At 33.8% G+C, this 21229-nt stretch overlaps 1 protein-coding gene across 9 annotated transcripts in view; it reads right to left on the minus strand.

Moving 5' to 3' along the window:
- The window catches only part of SLF1 (SMC5-SMC6 complex localization factor 1), a 37063-nt gene that overhangs the window by 3912 nt on the left and 11922 nt on the right, over positions 1 to 21229 (minus strand). For all 9 annotated transcript variants that reach the window (XM_030258229.4, XM_012577432.5, XM_012577435.5 and 6 more), the window contains 11 exons: positions 21140 to 21193; positions 17729 to 17887; positions 17000 to 17166; positions 15572 to 15709; positions 14757 to 14922; positions 8129 to 8273; positions 5918 to 6063; positions 3874 to 4040; positions 3275 to 3378; positions 1163 to 1255; positions 595 to 777 (listed from right to left, as the gene is read on the minus strand). In XM_030258229.4, the coding sequence (XP_030114089.1) occupies positions 595 to 777; positions 1163 to 1255; positions 3275 to 3378; positions 3874 to 4040; positions 5918 to 6063; positions 8129 to 8273; positions 14757 to 14922; positions 15572 to 15709; positions 17000 to 17166; positions 17729 to 17887; positions 21140 to 21193 (1522 nt within the window). The remainder of the gene's footprint in view (positions 1 to 594; positions 778 to 1162; positions 1256 to 3274; positions 3379 to 3873; positions 4041 to 5917; positions 6064 to 8128; positions 8274 to 14756; positions 14923 to 15571; positions 15710 to 16999; positions 17167 to 17728; positions 17888 to 21139; positions 21194 to 21229) is intronic.

The raw sequence follows: 21229 nt of genomic DNA on the forward strand, positions 1-21229 counted from the left end.
TTAAAACATTGTGTGCTTGCCTAAGGGGCAAAGTACTTTTTATAGAAAATAAGGTATACCTCCCACTATTATCCCTAAACAGCAGTTATCATGATTACAATATCAATTACTTTCTTAAACTAATTACTAAACTAATTGTGTTCTTCAGAAACCATCACATCAATTTTCACAAATGCTGAAAAAAATTATGTTGAAATACGTGATATGCAGAGATTTAACTGATCTGGTTTTGTGTTGTGGTAGAAATAGATCAAAACAACAGAAAATACTTAGCCCTGATTGGTGATTAGGTAATCTTTATTTTCATTAGTGGAGAATATAGTTGCAATGCATATGGTGTAAAATACAGGATAAAAACATTACCATATTGGAAAAACCTGTGGAAATCTTGGTTAATTTAACAGTCAGCTGATCAAAGTAAGTGTGAAAACAGTATCATTTTTATTGTAAACAAACCAGCTTGGCTTAAAAGCGTTCTAAAATATTTCACAGTAACTTTATTTTAGGAAACTATCAAGACAAACAATGAGAACTTCATATGGATTCAGAACAGTGGATAATTTCCCTAAACTGGTTTAGCATAAGTGTACTCACCCCCATGCTGAAGTAGCAGCTTGCCAATTTCTACATGTCCATTTGACAGTGCATCATGCAAAGGAGTCACCCCATCCACTTGACTGAGCAGGTCTACCTCCGGACAACGCTCCAGAATTTCACGGACACACGCTGTGCTACCATGGTTACAGGCTTCATGCAAAGGCGTCCAGCCAGCATAATCTGAATTATAAATCAAGGGAAGTTTTAAAACAGCAAAAGTAGTACTGAAATGTTAATAATGTCATTCATTAGACAGGAAAACACTTTACTTTTTTAGTACTCATTACAGCTGGAATGGCAGGTTGTGATTTCAAAACAAGAAATTCTATTGAAAAACATCTGAAAAAAATGGCATTTTTAAAATCAATAGAAAATGTGATGTTAAAATACGCTTCAGTTATAAATTTATCTTACCTTAATGTTTGCTGAAAAGTCCTCATTTTGTGTTATTTAAAAAAGAAAGAGTTTTAGATTGTATAAATACAAACTTGTTAACAAACAGATATTAATATAGTTCTTTATGTGTCTTAATTTCTTAGTTCTGTAGAGAAAATGAATAACTTACCTTTAACATTAATGTCTGTTCCTGGCAAAGAGAGAAGCTGAATCAATCTCTCCACTTTGTTATTTCTGCAAGCTTTATGCAGGGCTGTCTCTCCTACCATGAAAAATTAATAGATTACACTAGACTAGACAAGATAGCAACTAAAGAAAATAATCAAAGGGTCTGGAACTAGGAGACCTGGTTATGTAGCAGAAAACTCAATAATGAGTAGGATTTTCCTTTATCCTGTTTAAACATCTTAAAAGAAAAAAAAACCCCACGGAGCTTCTGTTCCACCAGAGATCCAGCAATGAAATTGTACTGCAAATGGTTTAACACAGGAATTATCTCCCCTCTAGTTCAAGGTTTAAAGCTTCAATCACACTATAAAAGCACAAAGTGATCACAAAACACCAAAAAATAGTGGGTTTTGAAGCAATACAACTTTAGAGTGCAGTTGCCCTCCCTTAAATTTATTCATGAACCTACATTAAGATGTATGGTTCTTTTTACACAGCATTTATAGCTTAATTCAAATGAATGTTTCTGGCTAAGCAGAAATGCCTCTACATACTCAAGTATAAATCAAAACTTCAAATCTATTAGCAAATGGTTTGCTGTTTCTCAGTAGGCTCTCTGACTTGGCTACAGCAGAGAAGGAGGGGAGAAAGAGGAAAAATAATAATAATAATAATAATAATAATAATAATAATAATAATAATAATAATAATAAATATTAGTAGTAGTAGACCCTGGGGAAAATAAAATTCCAAACCTTAGTACCATGTACAGATGAAATAAGTGTGAAAAATTAAACAGCAAACAATGTTGGGAAGTATGAAAACAAGTGAAAGCTGCTGCTTATATATGTACAGACACCACTACCTTCTGCGGAATAAAAACTTCAGACACATTCTAAATGCTGTTTTCTTTTCAATAATTGATTAGCTTTGAACAAGAGCCAGAGGGAAATCCTGATACCAGGTGAAAGATGATGAACCAAACATCTTAGAAATTCAAGATATCTTAGGCTAGATCTCTTAGCTTTTATAGTAAGATTTACATGGAACATTTGTTATATTAATACCTACACTATGTAAATCTGTCAGCTCCATGCCCATTCTTTCAACAGCAGATACTACTTATAATTTTAGCAGGGGAGAATAGAAAAGAAAAGCAGGATTTGTTTGCTTGGTTCCACTTCCCTCCCCCTCCCCTCTCAAGTCCTTCAGATCACTTTTCTTTGTAGAGATCAGATGTAATAATTCACATCAACTTTACTTGCAAAAGCAATAAAAACAAAGGGAACCAATTTTAAAAATGTATGGTCTGACTCTGTTGCTGAAGCTTTTTTAAACCTTTAAAGGAGGTGATGTCTTCTTTTGTTTGTGATAATAATTATTTTTTAATTTTTTTAAACAATTCCAGCTTGCTTTTGCCATTTTTTTCTGAGCCTTCTCTTGGGTGCCATATTAATAGAGTTTCAGGTAAATTTCTGATCATAAAGATGAAAAAGTAGTTCCAGTAAGTAATTCTGTAGTAAAGCAAGCCTCATGCAAAGTACAATTATTAAACTTGTATAGCAAATAGGAACTGAATGAATTACTGCAGTGCTGTTTTATTCCTTAGATACATGAGTTCCAGTATAGTTAAAACAAAAGCCAAGTGCATCTCATAGTCTGGGCTGAATGCCTGGAAGAAAACAGTCCATATGCTTAAAACAGCAATGTAACATAGCATACTACTCAGTCTTTGTTCACAAAATGTCTAGGACTCAGAGAGATGAAGACTGAATTATACTTGCAAATCAGAACACGTTGATCCTACCAAGCACAGGTTGAGGTGGATTAGCAAAGTAAGGCAGTCAAGACTGGAATGAGCTCACACAAACTGTACAGTGCATTTAATGTATGGAAGGAGGAGAGTAATGAAGAAGGCAACTTTATTTTACCATATATACAAACTCCTTCTTTTAAATTGACATTAGAAAAGAGAAACATGGACCATAAGACAATAATTATTGGGTATAAGCCATCGTTTTAGTCCAGCATTCATCAGGACAAGATTTTAAACATGAAACTATAAATTCTAATCACTTTATACTTTTTAACATGAATAAGGTATGTAGAATACCTTTAATATTTCTCTTGTGTACCTCTTCAGCCAAAAGATAACTCCCTTTGGTGTGTGCAGTCTGGACTTCTGTTTTTCCTGTAAGCTTATTAAAGATTAAGTCACTGAAAAGAAAGCAAAGGGGACACATTTAAAATCACTATTTCATATTTAATGTATATGTACTTAATGGTTTTAAATGTTAAAGCCATTTAAATACTTAGATTTATCCATTTCAGCATCATTTCTGAAATGTCTTAATTACATAATTTTTATGACATTTAATTATAACTGTATTTAAAACAGAACTCAAATAGGACTGCCCACTTTTTAACTTTCCTTAAAGGTAATTCTATGAACAGTGAACTTCTGTATATACCCTATAAATTTAATATTAGACAAAAAAAACTACATCAGTGTGCATATACACTGAAATTGATGATCAAAGAGAAAAGGGGAAACCCCAGCCCAGAGGTGTTACAGGCTTACAATGGAGCTTTCTGTCAGTTGAAGTAATTTGTAGACAACAAAACAGGTCACATAAAGTTCAAGAAATGTGTCAGGTCAGAAGCTGTCCCCCAAAGCAGAATAAAACTGGTGATGTTATAGGTATTACTCACGGTAGATCAGGCAGCACTTTGACTTGGTTCTGCTTATCGCCATTTAGCATCTGTAATGTCCTTTGAGACTCAGGGCATGGCTGTTGCCCTATTTTCATTTTCTTTGCTTTGTGTATCTCTGTCTCACGCATCCCTATCGCTCGCAAAGCACGTGAATAGGAACAGACCTGTTGCAAAAGGAACATTTTATAAATAAGGAAATTTTCTTTTGCTACACTTGCTGCAAAGCAATCATCTATATCCACATGTATCCATCTATACTCTTGATTTTTTAAATATCTGATCCATGAATGACTGTACAACTAGTTTGTCTTTTGCATTCCTTTTTGATGCTTTTGTAATTCACCCTTTACATTGGCCTCAGTGAGTGGCTTGTGTCTGAGACACAGAATGGGAAACTCTAAGCCTCTCTCAGGTTTCTGGCAGCTGAGAAAATCTGTATCTCTTCAGCTGGACATAAGATTGAGTACAGACAAATTACTTCCATGCATTAAAACAAAGTATTTACAGACTTCCCACTCCTACACCAAGGAGCAATTTGGTTAAAGACAAACTCACTCCACTCCTTCATCTCTTCTGAGATAAGGGGTTGGATTAATTCTTTGAGCATTGCTAACGCAGTAAGCCAGTTATACCTTAGGTACTCTCTATTAGGACAGCCTTGGCTATTGTAGATGTTAGCCTCTTTCAGTAACACAGAGCTTCAAATCCACTTACACTGCTCATTTAAAAAAGTCATCTAAGTTTCTGCAAAAAGTGTAAGAAAAAAGGCTAGTGAGGGGAATTCTTCTAACACACAACAATGATATTGAAGAAAGGTATTAAGGAAGACTTTGTGTATTTAGCAGTTCACTGTAGATTGTGCAGGCAATATGCAGTAGGGGAGGAACATCTTACTTGCACCTTCACTGCACATTGATCACCAGGGAGTTGTTGAACTTAGAGAAAAGCTGAGTTAATAAGATGCTGTATGAGAAGAACTGGCAAAACTGGAAAATTTTTACTGTATGGAATGAGAAAGTAGACTCAGTCATACTAAGGAAAACAACAAAAAGCACATAAGACTTGTTTCAAGCACTAAAACAATTTTTAAGTAGTTGCAGAGAGTGATCAGTAGGCATGGCAATGCCGAAAGTAGCAATTCTGCTCTATATGTGGCAATATACATCAAATATTAGTATGCAGTTGATTTCCATTAAGAATTCTGACAGTATTTTGTTCAATCTCTGTTTAGATGTGCTGTATTAACAAACAATGACCTCTCTTCACTATAGATTCCTGCAAAATTTATGAAAACTTACGTATGGGAAATGTACAAAGGTATAAATTTGGGTTTTTTGTGACTCTACCTGTAGAATAGTAGAACACAGACAAACAGCTATGGATTCCATATTCTGTTTAGTCATTAGTATTAAGATTACTGAAATAAGAATCTAGACTAGGGCATGACATTACCATGTAATCACCCTGATTTGCCTGCATCCTGCCAGCAGTCATGGCTTTGAGAATTTCTTTTGCAGCTTTTACCATGTTTTTCCTCACCAACTATCACAAATTGTGATTTGAAGGCAAGCAAAGGTTAGTGAGTAGGACAAAGTTTCTAAGAGGAGAAATTCACAGTAATACACTGCAGTTCAAAATCATAAAATCTTCTATGTAACAAATGCCTGGACCTATCTCTTCAAAAACCCTGAAGGAAAAGGTAGCTGAGAAAAATCACACTATGTTTGGCATTCTCCTTAAGTACAAATGTAACACTGCAATAATTTTATAGGGATTATTTTTAAAAGCTCTCACTGTTGCTGCGTTTTTTCACTTTCATGATAACTGCATGTAAACAGATGTGACAAATTCTCTGGCAAGAAAAATCTTACTATTGTTCTGCACCCAGATTTCAGGCAAAGAGAAATTTAAATGTATGGAACACATGGAAAGACAATGCAGGCAATAAACATGACCTTAGACCACAAATAAAAGATATATTGCAAGACTTTTCTGAATCAAATTACTTGTAAAATATTGAAGTGTAATAAGTTTTACTTACTATTTTCTGAAGAGAAAGAGGTTCTGTAGAAACAGCAATATTCCTCTGTAAACACATTTGTTTGAAAATTACTTCTGCAACAAACAGCTGAAGCCAGTCGGATGGTATGGCACAAAGAAACATTTTTAATTGACATGCAGAAAAATCTGGATAAAAGCAATTGGAAAAAAATCAAGTAAGCCTATAAATGAAAATACAGAAATCTACATACCTAGTTATCTAGAAGACAGATCTTCCAGGTTTTTTGCTCCTATTGCAAATTCAGAAGCTTATTTTCCATAAGAATTACTAAAATTCTTCACATTAAAATAGATTTTAACAATCATGTGCTAAGATGATGACATAGAGAGAACATATTTTAGAAGACCAAATATCACTTTTTGTGTGAAACTTCTTAAAATGCTCTTCATACAATGTTATAAAAGTTATGCCTTTATTTTGAGAACAGAATTATTTTTTGTTAAGTTCTGCAAGTGATCACCTTTTAAATCTCAAAGAAACACAAATTCAGTTAAGAGTTATAACATATGAACAAGAAATCTGCAAATAACACAGGTGACCTACAAGTTCCATAGTAAAAGTCACCGTAAACACACTGCAACCCCATTCAGATGTACCAAAGAGCTTATACTGTTTTAAAAAATGCCCCACACATTGGCAGAGAAATTTACAGATCCATACAACATTTATCAATATACATCAGGCATTTATGTCTGACCTGTTTTAGAAAAGAAGAACAGAAAGACTGATTTTTTCTTACAGTAGTAAGAATCTGGATTTTGATTCTGAGAAAATAATTTTGTCAAAATAACAACTGAAATGATTGGAAAGTCAGACCTGCAATGAGGAAGGAAATCTTTAGTGTATTGAGGGAATCTTCTGTTCTGCTAAGAAATGCTCATAAATTAACTATCTGTACATTCAATCAAAACAGAAACCCAAGTTTGAGAATACAGATGTTTGCTACTGTAAGTATAAATTAATTCAGAAAAACTCACAACAATTTTGCTTTGAGTGCTGCAGGTTGTACCAAGTGGTACAGGTCAAATAATCTCTATAAACAGACCAAACCCTGTTCATGTTTTCCCTTTTGTATACAGGAAAGTAATAAAGTCTTACAGAAATATTTATCCAACATTGTTCCTATTATATGATGTCCAAAAAAATCCATTGAAGTGGTACATATTAAAAGCTCCATTATTTAAACACCATAAAGTTCATACTGATTTGGCCTTCTAAAGACTAAGCCAGCCTATAAAAGTTCTCATAATTTGCTTTCTGTAAGACTGGGGTAGAATAAATTGTCCAGAGATTAAGATTTTAGTGTAATTTTTTTTCATGAGGGTTCTTCCCAAGTGTCCAGGTAGAAGGCAGATACAATTTAAATGAAACCTACATATACCTGTTACCACAGAAAATGATGATTGGAAAAGGAGTCAGGGGAAGCTTTGGTGGGAATTAATTTTGAAAATTAAATTAAAATAATTCAATACTTTATTGAGATAATTTTGTCTTCAAGCTCCTCAACTCCTTGCTGATGAAAGTACAGATACCTCAACTGACATTCCATATTAAATGATAATGGTTATTTGAGTCATGATGTTTCTGTTTACCTAGTCTGTTTAATGAGGAGGAACTACAGTAATTCATAGGACTCAATGGAATTTTCTCCCATTATGACTAAAGATAGTCATAATGGGAGAAAATTATGTCTAAAGATCTGGAAGGAAACATTGTAATGTTTTATTTGAAGTTGTAGGAGTCACACAGTTCCGTGTAGCTTTCAGACTTATGATTGAAGTGTCTTTAGCAATCTATTGATTTTTTGGAGTGATAAAATTTGCCTGAGTTAAGTAAGATGCCTCTGATTGCTTGTCTGAATTTAAATTTTATTATATGCTTAAAGCTTCTCCTAAACTGACAAGAGAGCTCCAAAGATTTTTTTTTCTCCCTCAGACTGTGTGGTCTTGCTTTCGCATCAACATTTAGACATTTATTTAGAGGGATTTTAATAAGAAAACCTGTTCTATTTGATCTTTGCTTGACACTGACAGACACATACAAAATAAGATGGTTTCCTGCATATGTACATGCCATGCAGTGCACAGCTGCAACACAGGGTAAAAAACAATTAGTCACTAAACCAAGGATTTTAATTAGGACTTAGTGTATCCAATTAGAAGACTTTTGAGAGGCCTTGCAAACACTCACCGTCACATGAAATGGTAAGGTAATGTGCCAAATCATGCACTTGATGAAACACATTTCTGTCCATGAGCAAACCTGAGATGATCCAATAGTCCACTACAGTTCCAAGAATTGCATTTAACAGACCAGCAACTTCACTTCTGAAAGCCTAAATGGAAAAAAAGCATAGGTGTATCTATTGGTCTGTAATATATAAAAAATTCACGCTGATAATGTAACAGAAATAACATAGAGAACTTCTTTGGATAAAAGCCCACTTTGCTGCCATGTCACTCCTTCATTGGCCTTTCTTCTTTTGCTCGAAAACTAAATATATTAACTAAACTAAACTAAAACTATTGCAGCCAGATTAACAAAATTAGCGTCACCAATGCCATATCAATTAAGATTTGGCACTGGAGAAAAACAGGTTCTATGAAAACATAATCTAAAACTATATGCAAAATGGTGTCAAAACTTACAATTGCAATGTGATTTCTTTTTAAATTAGGTTTTGTTTAACCATAAGATTGCAAGTACTGTGCTTGTTCTAATTAACTTTATGTTTAATTTGACAATTGCAAGGATCTTTTTCTCCCTGCTCTATTAGCATTGCCTTTTTCTAAAGATTTAATCATGAAGTAAAGCTCCTTTTGTGACTATGTATGTCTGTGCCAAAAGGGAAAAGGATGGAAAGTTAAGTTTCCACCACAGAAGAAATTCTGGCAGTCACTTTGCAAAAGGAAACTTTCTTCAGTTACAAAAAAATTTAAAGATGAGCAGCTGCAATTTTAGGAAAAAAGCCATACTTCTGAATATTAGCCCTACAATATTCTACCTTGAACAGGCACACACACACACATACACACACACACACAAAAATAGCTATATCTATAGCTATATATATATATATTCTTATGGGCTCCTTCCAAGTCAGCTTATTCAGTGATCCTGTGAAAATGGTCATGAACAAGATGAACAAGTAAAGAAAAACTGAAGCGTATTTTCTTCAAGAGGCATTAAGACAATACACAGGAATTTAGCTACCCAGACACCACCATGAGGTAGATGAATGCATTTATTCACCCATATGAAACTTAATCAATACTGATCGGGTAAATCAGTGTTTCTAATGTTTGTGTTAGTCTTTGCAAGATCACATCTATCTACATACCTTTCTGAGCCATAGTAGAAATATTTTATACAATTACTCTGAAATAAGTTACTCCTCTGACCACGTGTACCACCAGATGTTTTGAAAGCACAGCTTGGAAGAACATAGGCACCACAGCAGGAACACATTAAATTCATCTGACCTAAGGCTCTACCAGAGAATTACTACTGTTACACTAGAGCTCCAGTTGATATATGGCATCTTGTGAAAGATAATGAGTACTTGCAACTGGACAATTTTGGCTAAGAGACAAACCAGACTCAATGGGTACACGCTATAGTCAATGATTTGTCTGATACTCCTTTGAGAACAAAATATGTTCAAGGTTGGTTTAAAATAATTTACTAGGATTCCTTAGCAGCTGAAATGCACCAAAACCAGTTTGAGCATCAATAAATCAAACAGATGTACATATGAACAATGGAGACAGTGACATAGATGATAACAGAAACATAAAGTAATTTGTTGAAAACTACACAAATACTGTCACTACAGTTAACAGTTACTCATCACTCAAAAGAAAAGGAATAAACACAACCACAACTACAAATAAACATGGTGTGGGGTGGAAGCATAGCCTCCATCCCTCAAGATTTTTAATAACTGGCCAGACAAAATCTGTTACAAATGTCATCTCCAAGACTGCTTCCAGGCCTACTTCTTCTTACTTTCTTAAACTCCACTTGATTTGGTTTGTCCCTTACTTTATTATGTCGTAATATTTTATTATATATGAATGGTGAAATCTCATAATGAAAAAAACCCTGAGAACACAGATATGGCCTGTCAAAAACCTGAAAGTATAATTTTTAAACTAAAGTTTAAATATTTAAAAAGGTACATTTACACTCCCTATCTTCTGAGGATTCAGGAACAGAAACTGAAGAACAATTAAAAATATCTGAAATGCATTTAAATTTCCCTTAAATATGTATACCTCTTATCACTGGACCCCAAAGCAAAATACGGGGTGAATAATATAATTCCACCAATAGTTCTTTACTGGAAATAAATTTCACAAACACAGCAAATAAGCACAGTTTGAACAAAAGTTAAGTGACAGGACCAAGGGCATACTGATGTAATCTGAGGTAGACAGAGATGTAAAGCACAAGTATTTACATTATCTTTATAGTTTCTAAATCACTACCTTAATTCCTTTATGAAATATTTTTAAGAAAAAGGGCGGGGGTGAAAGCAGACATTGAGGGAGCAGACTGAAATAATGACTGCTAATACTGCAAGTATTAATAACTTTTCACAGTCAGATATATAGTGACTATTAAATGTAGCTGGTACTCTAGCTGCATCTACATTTGCCCAGCCAAGAATCTCTGCATGCTGACAAGCCAAGCCAGATACTGCCAACTAGTGTAGGCTTGGTTGGCATTTTTGTAAAAGAATGGTAGGACAAAACAAGAGCTTCTCCTCAATATTTTAAATAAATGGTTCAATGCTACAAATGAGGGAGAGGGAAATTGGTCTAATTTCCTGACAGGACTATGTTCTAAAAATGTTTAAATGTTAACATGTTAAAAGTATTTCCAATTTCAACCACAAAACAATGCACAGTAATGAAAACACACGCAGTATTAAAAAGTAAAAAAAAAAAAACCAAGCTTTTTCTTTAAACTTGAAATTTGCTACCATGCATGACAGTGCCAAGACCTCTTTTTCCCCACTCTGCTCCTACAACAAGAAGCTGGGAGGGACATCAGCCAAGAGAGATGACCCAGAATTACCAAAGGTCTTCTAAACATTGTGCTCAGCACAAAGCTGGGTAAAGGAGGAAGAGAGGATGTTCGAAGTGATGGTGTTTGCCTTGCCCAGTAACTGCCAAGTCTTACAAAGCTCTGCTTTCCAAGAAGTCACTGAACATCTGCCTGCTGATGGGAAGCACTGAATGGAATCCTTATTTTGCTTTGCTTGTAGGTAAGCATTTGTTTCACTTATTAAACTATCTTTATATAATATCATACATTTTTAATTTGTCCTTCTGATTCTCTCCCTCAACTCAATGCAGGGTGGGGATTTACTTGCCAGCTGAGATTGACCATGTACAGCTAATTAACTAATATGCAGTGAAACCTCTTTTCAAAATTCTCTTCCTTGTTCTTATTGTTGAAAATCAAAGCTATCTCACTAAGAAAAGCATAGAAGTTGGAAGAAGCTATTGACTGTGTTAGCATACAAAGGTCACATTACTTCAACTGATGCCTGTTAGCTTAGCAAATGCAATTCCTATATTGCTGTTCCATTTAATGCTTTGTCAAGTCAAATATAGTGCTACGGTGGCAGAAGTTTCACAGTATGTTTGTACACATAAAAGTTCTTATAGGAAAATTAATTTTAACTTTTTTACTTTGAATTACTGAGTTATTTTAGAACTCTAAAGAAGAGGGTTTTTTTCATGTGCTGTAAATGTAGTATTCCACAAATGCCTAAAACATACTTCCAAAAATACTGCAAGTGACAGACCAGAAAGACATTTGGTTCTACACCACACAAATTTATACTATGCAACTAAAATCCTGAATGAATGCCTTTGTCACCTCTTTGTCAGCCTATGCAAGACAGCTTTTTAAAAAAATCCCCACCAGTATTTTCAGGGATGAAAAGCATTGCTGATACTATCTGTGACACTGTGAAAAACCATGCAATAGCTCAATGCAACCAGAAGTGTTATAATCAACATACACACTCCCTGGTAAATTCTAAAACTGAATTAAGAAATTTGATTCAAGGAACTTTGACCAGGAGTTCCCCCATCAAACCTGTTTAAATAATATAGCAAACAATATATGTTAATTTATTTTAGAATTATATTCAAAATTGATCTGAAGAGCTCAAATAATTGGAAATCTTTTATGTTCTTTGGCAGTGTCTTTTAACCAAGAACAGTGTATCAATATTATTCCACCATGTTGTCCAAACAGGTTAACCCAGTGATCAGTGAGGACATCCAATTTGCTGTCACTATATTTATTCTGCTACTTCTAAAATACAGAAAATTCTATCTAACTCCAGAAAACAAATACACTCGACTTTGTGCTTTGTTTTTCACTCTTTTTGGGACTGCTCTTTTTACACGGTGTGTTTACTCACATACATAAAAGATAATTTTGCAGCAACTCAGCACTCGGAGAGAGGAAACACACACAAGATATTTTCCCTGCACTCCAGTACTCTTTGTTGCAACCTCTTTGAATCACAAAAAGAGATAATCTGATTCTAAAAAGCTAAAACAATTAATAACTGCTCACTTTAACCTGTTAGAAAATATTACATTAGATAAGTTCAAAAAAAGAATTTAGTTAAATTATTCATCTGTTTCCACTTATAGATATTTTTGCTGAAGAACTGTACAGAAGTTTGGTATACCACAACATGCACGTTTGCTTCTTCCCACAAGCTAACACACTTAGGTGCACTGAGAAATACAGTCAGCCACCCCTTTGCAATGTGCTACCAACCACATGCAGACAGTAACAATTACCAAAATAATTTCTTTTATTTACATTTCTGAATGGCCCTACATGCTTCTTGACAAGGTGTTACCTGTTAAGCAAACAGCTTTTATAAAACAAAACTGGTAACACTGACTCACACCTTCAAACTGAAAACAGGAAGGACAATTTTGCACCCTGTATGCTACCTCTAATGACACAGAAATACTGTGTATTTATTTATGTATCTCTGAAATGATAGAAAAAGGAAGGAGAAAACACAGTTCTGTCTGCACAGCTAGGGAGGTTCCACTCTTTTGATTTTCTGAATGACATTTTTAACTGTGTAATGGAATTTTAAAATTTGTCTGAAAATACAGAAAAATACCATGCTTTAATAGAACAAGATTGAGACTGAATGAAGGGATGAATTAGTTGGATTGTAAAAATATGGTATTTTGGTTTAGAATTTAATTTTGCCAAATATGCAATGGGAAAGAAAGTGAAACAGATAAATAAATATGAGGAACAAAGCTGTTAGAAAAAACATAATACACTACAGATATTATGAGGCAACAAGCTGCTTTTTAAGACTAGAATTCATCTGTGTAGGACAGTTTACACTATGGTGCATAAGATCAAAGTGAGAAAACAACAGACATCCAGGATTTGTGCTGAAATGACAATTCTGATATATATGTATATAAAACAAATAGAATCTAAACAAGAGGCAGATCTCTGTGATTTATGTTGTGTGTGAGGATTAAGCTTATTTTTCATATACGTAGTACAGTCTGCCAAAAGTGATTATTCTGCCTGTGCAAGGAAAGTTTTATAAGAAAGGCATGGCTTACAGTGCTATAAACTGTCAAAGGAAGGCATAGCAGAAAAAACTAAATGTACCTACACTTAAACTGCAGATTCAACACCAGGAAAAATATGAAAGCAATGTCATTTTCCAAAGAAACGGAATGGCTACTGACACTAACTGCAAGTAAGCTTGCTTGCTGCTCAATTCCTTTGAAAAGATAGGTTGCTTGAATATAAATATGGGTATAGAAGCCTAATTTTAGGCACTTTTTAAGTATCTTGACCGAGGATAAAAAGCAGCACTGTTTTACAATGTCTTGCTTTGATAGCCCTCAAAAAAGGTAGGAGGTCTGGCTAGGTAAGATGATTGAAGCTCTCATTATGTTTAATCTTTTTGCTTTCATAGCATAATGAATAACTACTTGGTTATTGAAAGTGCTTTTATCTCCCTGAAATACTTGATTTTCTATTGTTCTGTTACTGTACGGAAAAAGTGAATGGAGTACCTATTTATTCTGTGCTCTCACAATAATTTAAAAGAGAATGCAGAGGCAGCAGTTAGGTTTTATTTTATGTGAGAATCTAGAAGTCAAAGATGTTTTACAAGGCCTCTTGCTTCTGAAAAGAAATAGGTGGTATAGAGGACAGTTAGTATCTTTCAGGTCAATGTCCTGCTGGTCAGCAGGTCACAGAATAGCAATTAAGTTGCCTTCAATTACATTTTTATGCTAAATCCTAGGAAATATTCAAAATGAAACTAAAAGGCTTAGGACGAAAACCAGGGCATTTTATTACAGTAAAACACTGCATATCTAGCAAACAACAAAAAAAGTGTTAGTTTTGTTAGATTTCTCTTTGAAATGTTTTCTGAATCCTATCCCTGTAAAATAAGATAATCACTTCTTTCACTACACCATATTGTTTGAGAGAACAAGCTGGTGTCTGTAATAACTACAGTAATACCTGCTGGGAAGGGCATGTGAACATCTGAATGTAGCCAACAAGCTACTCATGACTCGTTTCTTCTCTACATATCTATATAAGAATCTTATGGATCAATTCATTTCTTTAGTGGAGCAAAAACCAGCACGCTTCACAACAAAAGGCAGCTATAACAAGCAGCTGTTATACGTGCATATAATTCCTCACAAAAGAATGAACAAAAGGCCTTTAAAAAAATATGTCAGTCTTCATTATTTTAAAGTATAAAATTCACACTCACATCATTTTTTCCATTTAATTCTCTATGGGAAAATATGACCCAATCTGCTAGAATATTTATGTGTTTGGTAAAAAGCACTGCGGTTTCACTTTCAAGCAAGAATGTCTTCAGAAGAACCGTCTGAGGCAAGACTTGTTGATGCTGTGAATTTGTTCCTTCAACCAAACTGTAAAAAAAAAAAGGTGAAAAAATCTAAGGCTTTATGCCACTTTGATTATTATAGTTACCAGACAGAAACCTTGTCTTCATTCAAAATACACACAGATTTGGCGATTTTTACCTATGGAAAGATCAGACACAATTTCTGATGAAGAGTAAGTACAATGATGATGACTATTACTGTTAGACCTGTGGAATTCTAATACTATGCCACTACTTACATAAAGTAAAGGTCACCATTTCTATATAAAGGCAAAGCAAAACCTAGACTTCCTTTAGACTTCATAAACCAAGGAAAGGTAATTGTCTCCCTAAGGTAAAAGTTATTTGAATTTTTAAAAAATCAAACATATGCATAAGTATATTTAAAATGCTGCTTGTCTACCTTAAAGAATGAATAGCGAAGTACTGTAAATCTAAAAGTACCACTTTATGAGCAAAATTAAATGCTTACTGGAATAACAAGCTGGAAAAGGCAAGGTGTCTTAAAACATTATGAAAAAACCTATCAATTTACAATAAACAAACTAAGAATTGAGAAATATAAATGGAATTGCTAAACCGCTTTCAGAGCAGTATCTTATCAGAGATATACACAAATTAGGATACAAGCTGCTGCAAATAAAGAATCGCATGTACTATTCCTTAAATCCCACCTTTTTGTCAGAAACTCTACTTCGCCTTTAACTAAATCAAAGAAAAACTTCAATAATGTTTTATGAACTATCCTCAGTTCATCTTCTGTCTCTGAAACTGTGACCGCATGACAAACTGTTTCACAATAAAGGCAAGACCTGAAAAATAAAAAATGAAAAATTCCATTTGTATGACAGAAATAAGAGATAATCTATTGGAAAAAAGTCAGCTTTGAATCTGGTGTGTTTTGACAAAGAAATAGTTTGTTCCCCAGCAACAGTCAACATTTTAAAACCTAATTTTCCAGTTTTAAAGCTTTTTTCAAAAGAACAAAAAAAAAAAACCTCAACATGTTTGTGACTGAGCTTTTGTGTTCCGGATGAAGATTTTGTATTATATTGTAAACTAAATAATTTAACTAGATTTCATTTTTCCTGTCTCTTCTTGAGATATTGTACAATTACTATATTAAACAGAACTTTAAAATTCTTTAAATACAAGCTAATTTTGTACTGTTTTATAGACATGGTAACATCCTACAAACTCTGTTTAGATAACAGTTCATACATACTACTTGACAGGACTACAAATTGTTAAACATGATGTAGATAATTCTGAAGTAACATGCAAACATACTTTTTGTCTAAAATTTTGAGTATTAGAACCAGGTATACAACTTCTGGGTATTCCCATTCTGCAGGAAGTACTAAAAGAAAAAATACTACATCTAAAAGATAAATTCTGCTTCCTATTCTTCAAGACATGCTTACAATCACACACATTCAAACATCTGTAATCATAGTTGTTTCAAAGTGTTTAAATATTACTTGAGTTTTTTTCACAGCCACAAGAAGAGGTGTAGTTTCTTTTCCAAATGAAGAATTAATTTCTGTTGATGTAAATTGCAAAAAAATAAACTCTCAAGGTGAAGCAGAGTCTAATTATCCAAAGAGATCCTAAATACTGTCTTGTCTTTGTAGATGTAGATATAATCAGACTTCTTCAAAAAGATGGCAAAGGTTATGTTTAAAATCGAAATACAACATGAAACTTCATGTTTGGTCAGATAAGCCTTTGAATTTTCTTTGTAACTGCAGATATATGCATATGTGTGTATATGTGTGTTTATATGTATACACACAACAACAGCAACTGTACACAGATTACTGAACTCTGTAAAGAGCTTAAGAAATAAAATAATTTTTAAAAAATGAATAAGGCTAAGAAAATGTATTTATTTTTCTTTCAAAAAATTTCATCTGCCTGTGAGCTAACACTTTTTGAAACATAAACTGAAATGTCCAAATCTGTTACAGTTCTGGACTTTCACATACTGGTAACTTGTTGAAAACAGCACTTTGGTGCAATAGAATGCCAAATCTCCTCTGCTGTCCCTGAGTTTAGAGTAACATAACTATTGCATTCGGTACCTCATTAATCCTTCTTACCTTACAAGCATCTCTATAAAGGACCATGTGCCTTTCTTACAGATAGGACACTGAAGAAAATCCAAGTAATACTTCAACATCAATGGGGATTTCCAGGGAGGTTCACAATGAAGAACAAGGTAAAAAACATGACAAAGTTTGGCAAAAAAAAATGTATCGGTGTTTCCCTGTAAAAAAATGAGAAAATAATATTGGCTCCAGACCAGCCAAAGATCTATATTTATTATCACTAAGAGTTTACTTATTTACTTTAATCTTTACAATCTCAAGTGACCAAATTTAATCACTGAAGTAGCATGCAATTTAATGCACAACTCCAAGGAGAAAAATACGTTCAATTAAAAAAAAAAAAGGGAAGAGAAAGAGGAGAACTTCTTCTACTGTGATATGCCAGTTGAATGCACCATTGTTTAGAGCAAACCTTGTTCTCAACTGATCTCTCTATCTGTAGCATACTAGCATAGTGCTGTTTCTAAAAGTAACAAAAAATATTTATGGCCAAGCCTTCCACAATATTTAGAGCATCACATTCATTTGGCTTGCAAATAAATACTAATTTGAAAAAACCCTTTCTAAAATACTTTCTTATTTTTACAAGCACATTGATCAGCACATAAAGAAAGGTGAATGGATCACTAAAAACTACTAAATACTATGTCAGAAACAAAGATTATAATACTTCCATTTATTACTTTTATTTTTAATAATACTTCAATCTTCGTCTCTCACCAATAGGACATGTTCTAGAAGAGGATGAAGAAGTTGCACAGGAGGTGCACTGTACATATGGCCTGCAGCAAGTTCTGTGACTACATCATGGAGTAAGTCCTCTTCCACTAATCCTTGAAGTATAAACCAAGTACCTCTGGACCAGTTAGTACTTTTAACCTAGAAATGAGATATCATTGCAAAAAAAAATATAACAGCTTAAATTAAAAAACCCTTTAATCAAACAAGTTAACTAAGACAGGTAATCCCTAACTAAACTGTTGGCATTACATATCCTGGTTCCTGACAGGATAGAATTTATTTTTTGCAGTAGCCACAGGGGATGTCTCTAAGACATAGAGGTTATTCCATACCACCTTATATCCCTGCCAGGGCACGGGGAAAGGGACTGTTATTTCCAAGCAGGAGGCGTCTGTCCAGTTAAGAAGATCTTAATGGCCCAGGACTTCTGTCTTATTCTCTGTCACTCATGACAGCAAAACTCTTAACTTTATGGCTTTCAGAGAACCCAGTCAGATGCAGTAGATTCCATGAGATGCTGTTATCTGCTCTGCAATTTCTCTGTTACTGTCTGTACTTTCAGCTTTCCAAAGATCACAAATTAATGACACTAATGAGCTAGTGAAGGTCTCAGGTACATTGCTATTTACATCTTTCCTCTAGTTCAGATTCAAGCCAAAGCCCATGCACAAGCCAGTTGCAACTCTATTGCTAACTGAAGCATGGCTTTCTTCTGCAAGGTAACTACTCTTCTGAAATACAGCTTTTTTGTTTGAGCACACAGCCTGAGGTTCTGGTAAATTCAAATTTCTTGTAATTCTGGGATAAGAAGGCACAGCTGAGAGAAGCAGGGTCAGACTGATTGGACTGATGGGAATTAAACAGTTACATAAATTTATTGTTGGTGTATCTCGGAAAAATTCTAGACTTTATGATCTCTGCCCAAACTCCTGTCTTGTAGTGCGCATTAATGGAATAGTTCAGATAAAATTGTTATAAAAGAGCATTGAGTCCAACCATTAACAGCACTACCAAGCCCACCACTAAATCATGTCCTTAAGTGACTCTTGTAACCATCTTCTAAATCTCTCCAGGGATGATGACTCCACTACTGGCCTGGGAAGCCTTTTCCAGAGCTAGACAACACTTTGCAGAGAGAAATTTTCCTATTATCCAGTCTAAAGATCTTATTAATTAATATTAGTTTATATTTTAAATTGACAGAGATTTTGAGTCTGGTTGAGGACTTGAAATCTAAAGAACATACTGCTATTAGATACCTTCCAAAAATGTTCCAGTAATAAGATAAAAAAACATTAGGAGCTCTGTTTAAACATGAAAAAAAATCAGAAAGAAATTAAAATCATGATTAAATCATAGCTAAAATTTCAGTGAACTCCACCTTAGCATTAGACATTTGGTGTCTCTGCAAATGTCTCATATCTCAGATTCCTAATGTAAGCCATTGTTACATCAACAATAAATAAAGCTGCTCATATAGACAATTTTCTTTTAATCAGGTCTTTGTGCATCTGGTATTTGCAACTCACATTTATTTAAATCTTCTCATTCATATATGAACTATTAAAATCTCCACTAAAATTTCCTTTGGAAATAATGGTTGTGTTCATACTTTTGTAATGTTAATTACATACAAACAGCACATCTAAAGAGCAATCATAAACTGTTTAATGACAGTCAAAGAAGAACTTCTCTGCCACCTGGATTTAAGATGTAAGACTGTATACTGCGTGTGTAGAAGCATGTTACTACTGACATTCACCTGTTGATCACACCAGGATCCAGCTTTATATATTGTGACTGAAATTTTTATTTTTTTGAAAATTCTCTACTAGAAGAAACAGTAACATTGATGCATTATTTTGAAAACACACTAAAATAAAGATGTTTTGGGAAGACTGTGGTACCTCTTGCATAGTGTTCAAGTCAAAGAGAAACTAGAGACTGGTTTTCAGCACATTTCTAAGAGGTAAAGAAGGATGATACAAAACTGAGGCAATAAACTTTTGTCAGTATCAGGAGACACCTATTAATGAAGAGACTTAATACTCAATAAATTGTCCAAACTTCACTGGCTTGCACTCTGACTGATGAGGAATCAGCAGTTTCTTGTGAAGCGCTGGTGATACAATCATTAGCACTTTGAGCAGAAACAAATGAAATATGAAGGTCCACACAATACACCTTTTACATTGCATGATGTAGAAGAAAAGCTGACAAAAGAGAAATAAATATTTTTGGGATGATGATGGAACAGAACACTTAGCTCTCCTAAGTCTTCCTAGCAGATGCAAACTGAAATGACAAAATACAGTAGGCAGATCTAATATGTTAATTTAGTTAGTAGGTTTGATTTTACTTCATCAGTATTATTAGAAATGTTTACTGGACCTGTTTATAAAAGTCATAAATACACTTACTATAGAAGACAAATATTATATAAAGGCTAGCAATGTGTATTCCATAAAGCAATAGAAGTGACAGAACAGTAAGAAAAGTATTACAATTAAGCTTAAAATTTCCAAGGAAAAGATGATATTATTCTTAAGAGGACAGAAAAACAATTTCAGCTTACATGTTTTAAGAAAGGTGATTTTTTTATCCCATTAATTCAATAAAATACACACTAAGATTGAATTTCAATGCAAACCTCTTCAGGAACAGAAACACACATAGCATTTTACAGATTAGTGATGGTGTTGGACCATGACAAAAGTATTTTATTCCTCATATTTTAAAAATAAATTTTTTCTTCTTCTTTCCTTATTGTCAATAGAAAGAAATCAGAAAAAAACCTGATTTCAAGTAACTAGGAACGTAATACTTTAAGTGTTTCCCTTTTTAACTTTTAAGCAACGCAAGTTACTGTATAAAATGTGCTACTAGTAGTTCATGCCCACTGTATAAAATGCTTTTTGAGTACTAAAGAGGCAATGTTTCAACACAGTTTATAGATTTATTCTTAGTATTATAGCTAGACAAGGCAAAATTTTTAAAGTATTTATTTACTTCAGGTATTTATAACAAAGACTTAATGAAATCTATTGCTGACCTGTTTTATGGCATTTATTTGGCCTACTGGAAATAAAGAGAAATTGAGTAGTACAAACAAAGGAGTTAAGTCAAAGTGACATTAACAGGTAAGGTTCTCTTAGCTAGCAGGATTAAGCATTTTCTTTGTAATGAGGGACAATACTGAAAGTATCACAGGGACAAACAACCTTCAAGACCAAATGATGCTTGTTAATGCAATAATAGCTTGATCAGAGTTTTGGATAGCCAAAATCTAAAAATGTTTTTTGATAGCTAATTTTGCAATTAAAGTATGTTTGTCCAACTTAATAATGAAGTTCCATATGCATAACCGCCCTCTTTTAAAATAATTCTTACCTCTGGATTGCATTTGTTCAGCTGGTCTGTTTGCATAAGCCTGTGCTTAATGGTCTGTAAAACAGGATAAAGTCAACCTGCACATCTGAT

The sequence above is a fragment of the Taeniopygia guttata genome, chromosome Z (assembly GCF_048771995.1).
Source record: "Taeniopygia guttata chromosome Z, bTaeGut7.mat, whole genome shotgun sequence".
NCBI lineage: Eukaryota > Metazoa > Chordata > Aves > Passeriformes > Estrildidae > Taeniopygia > Taeniopygia guttata.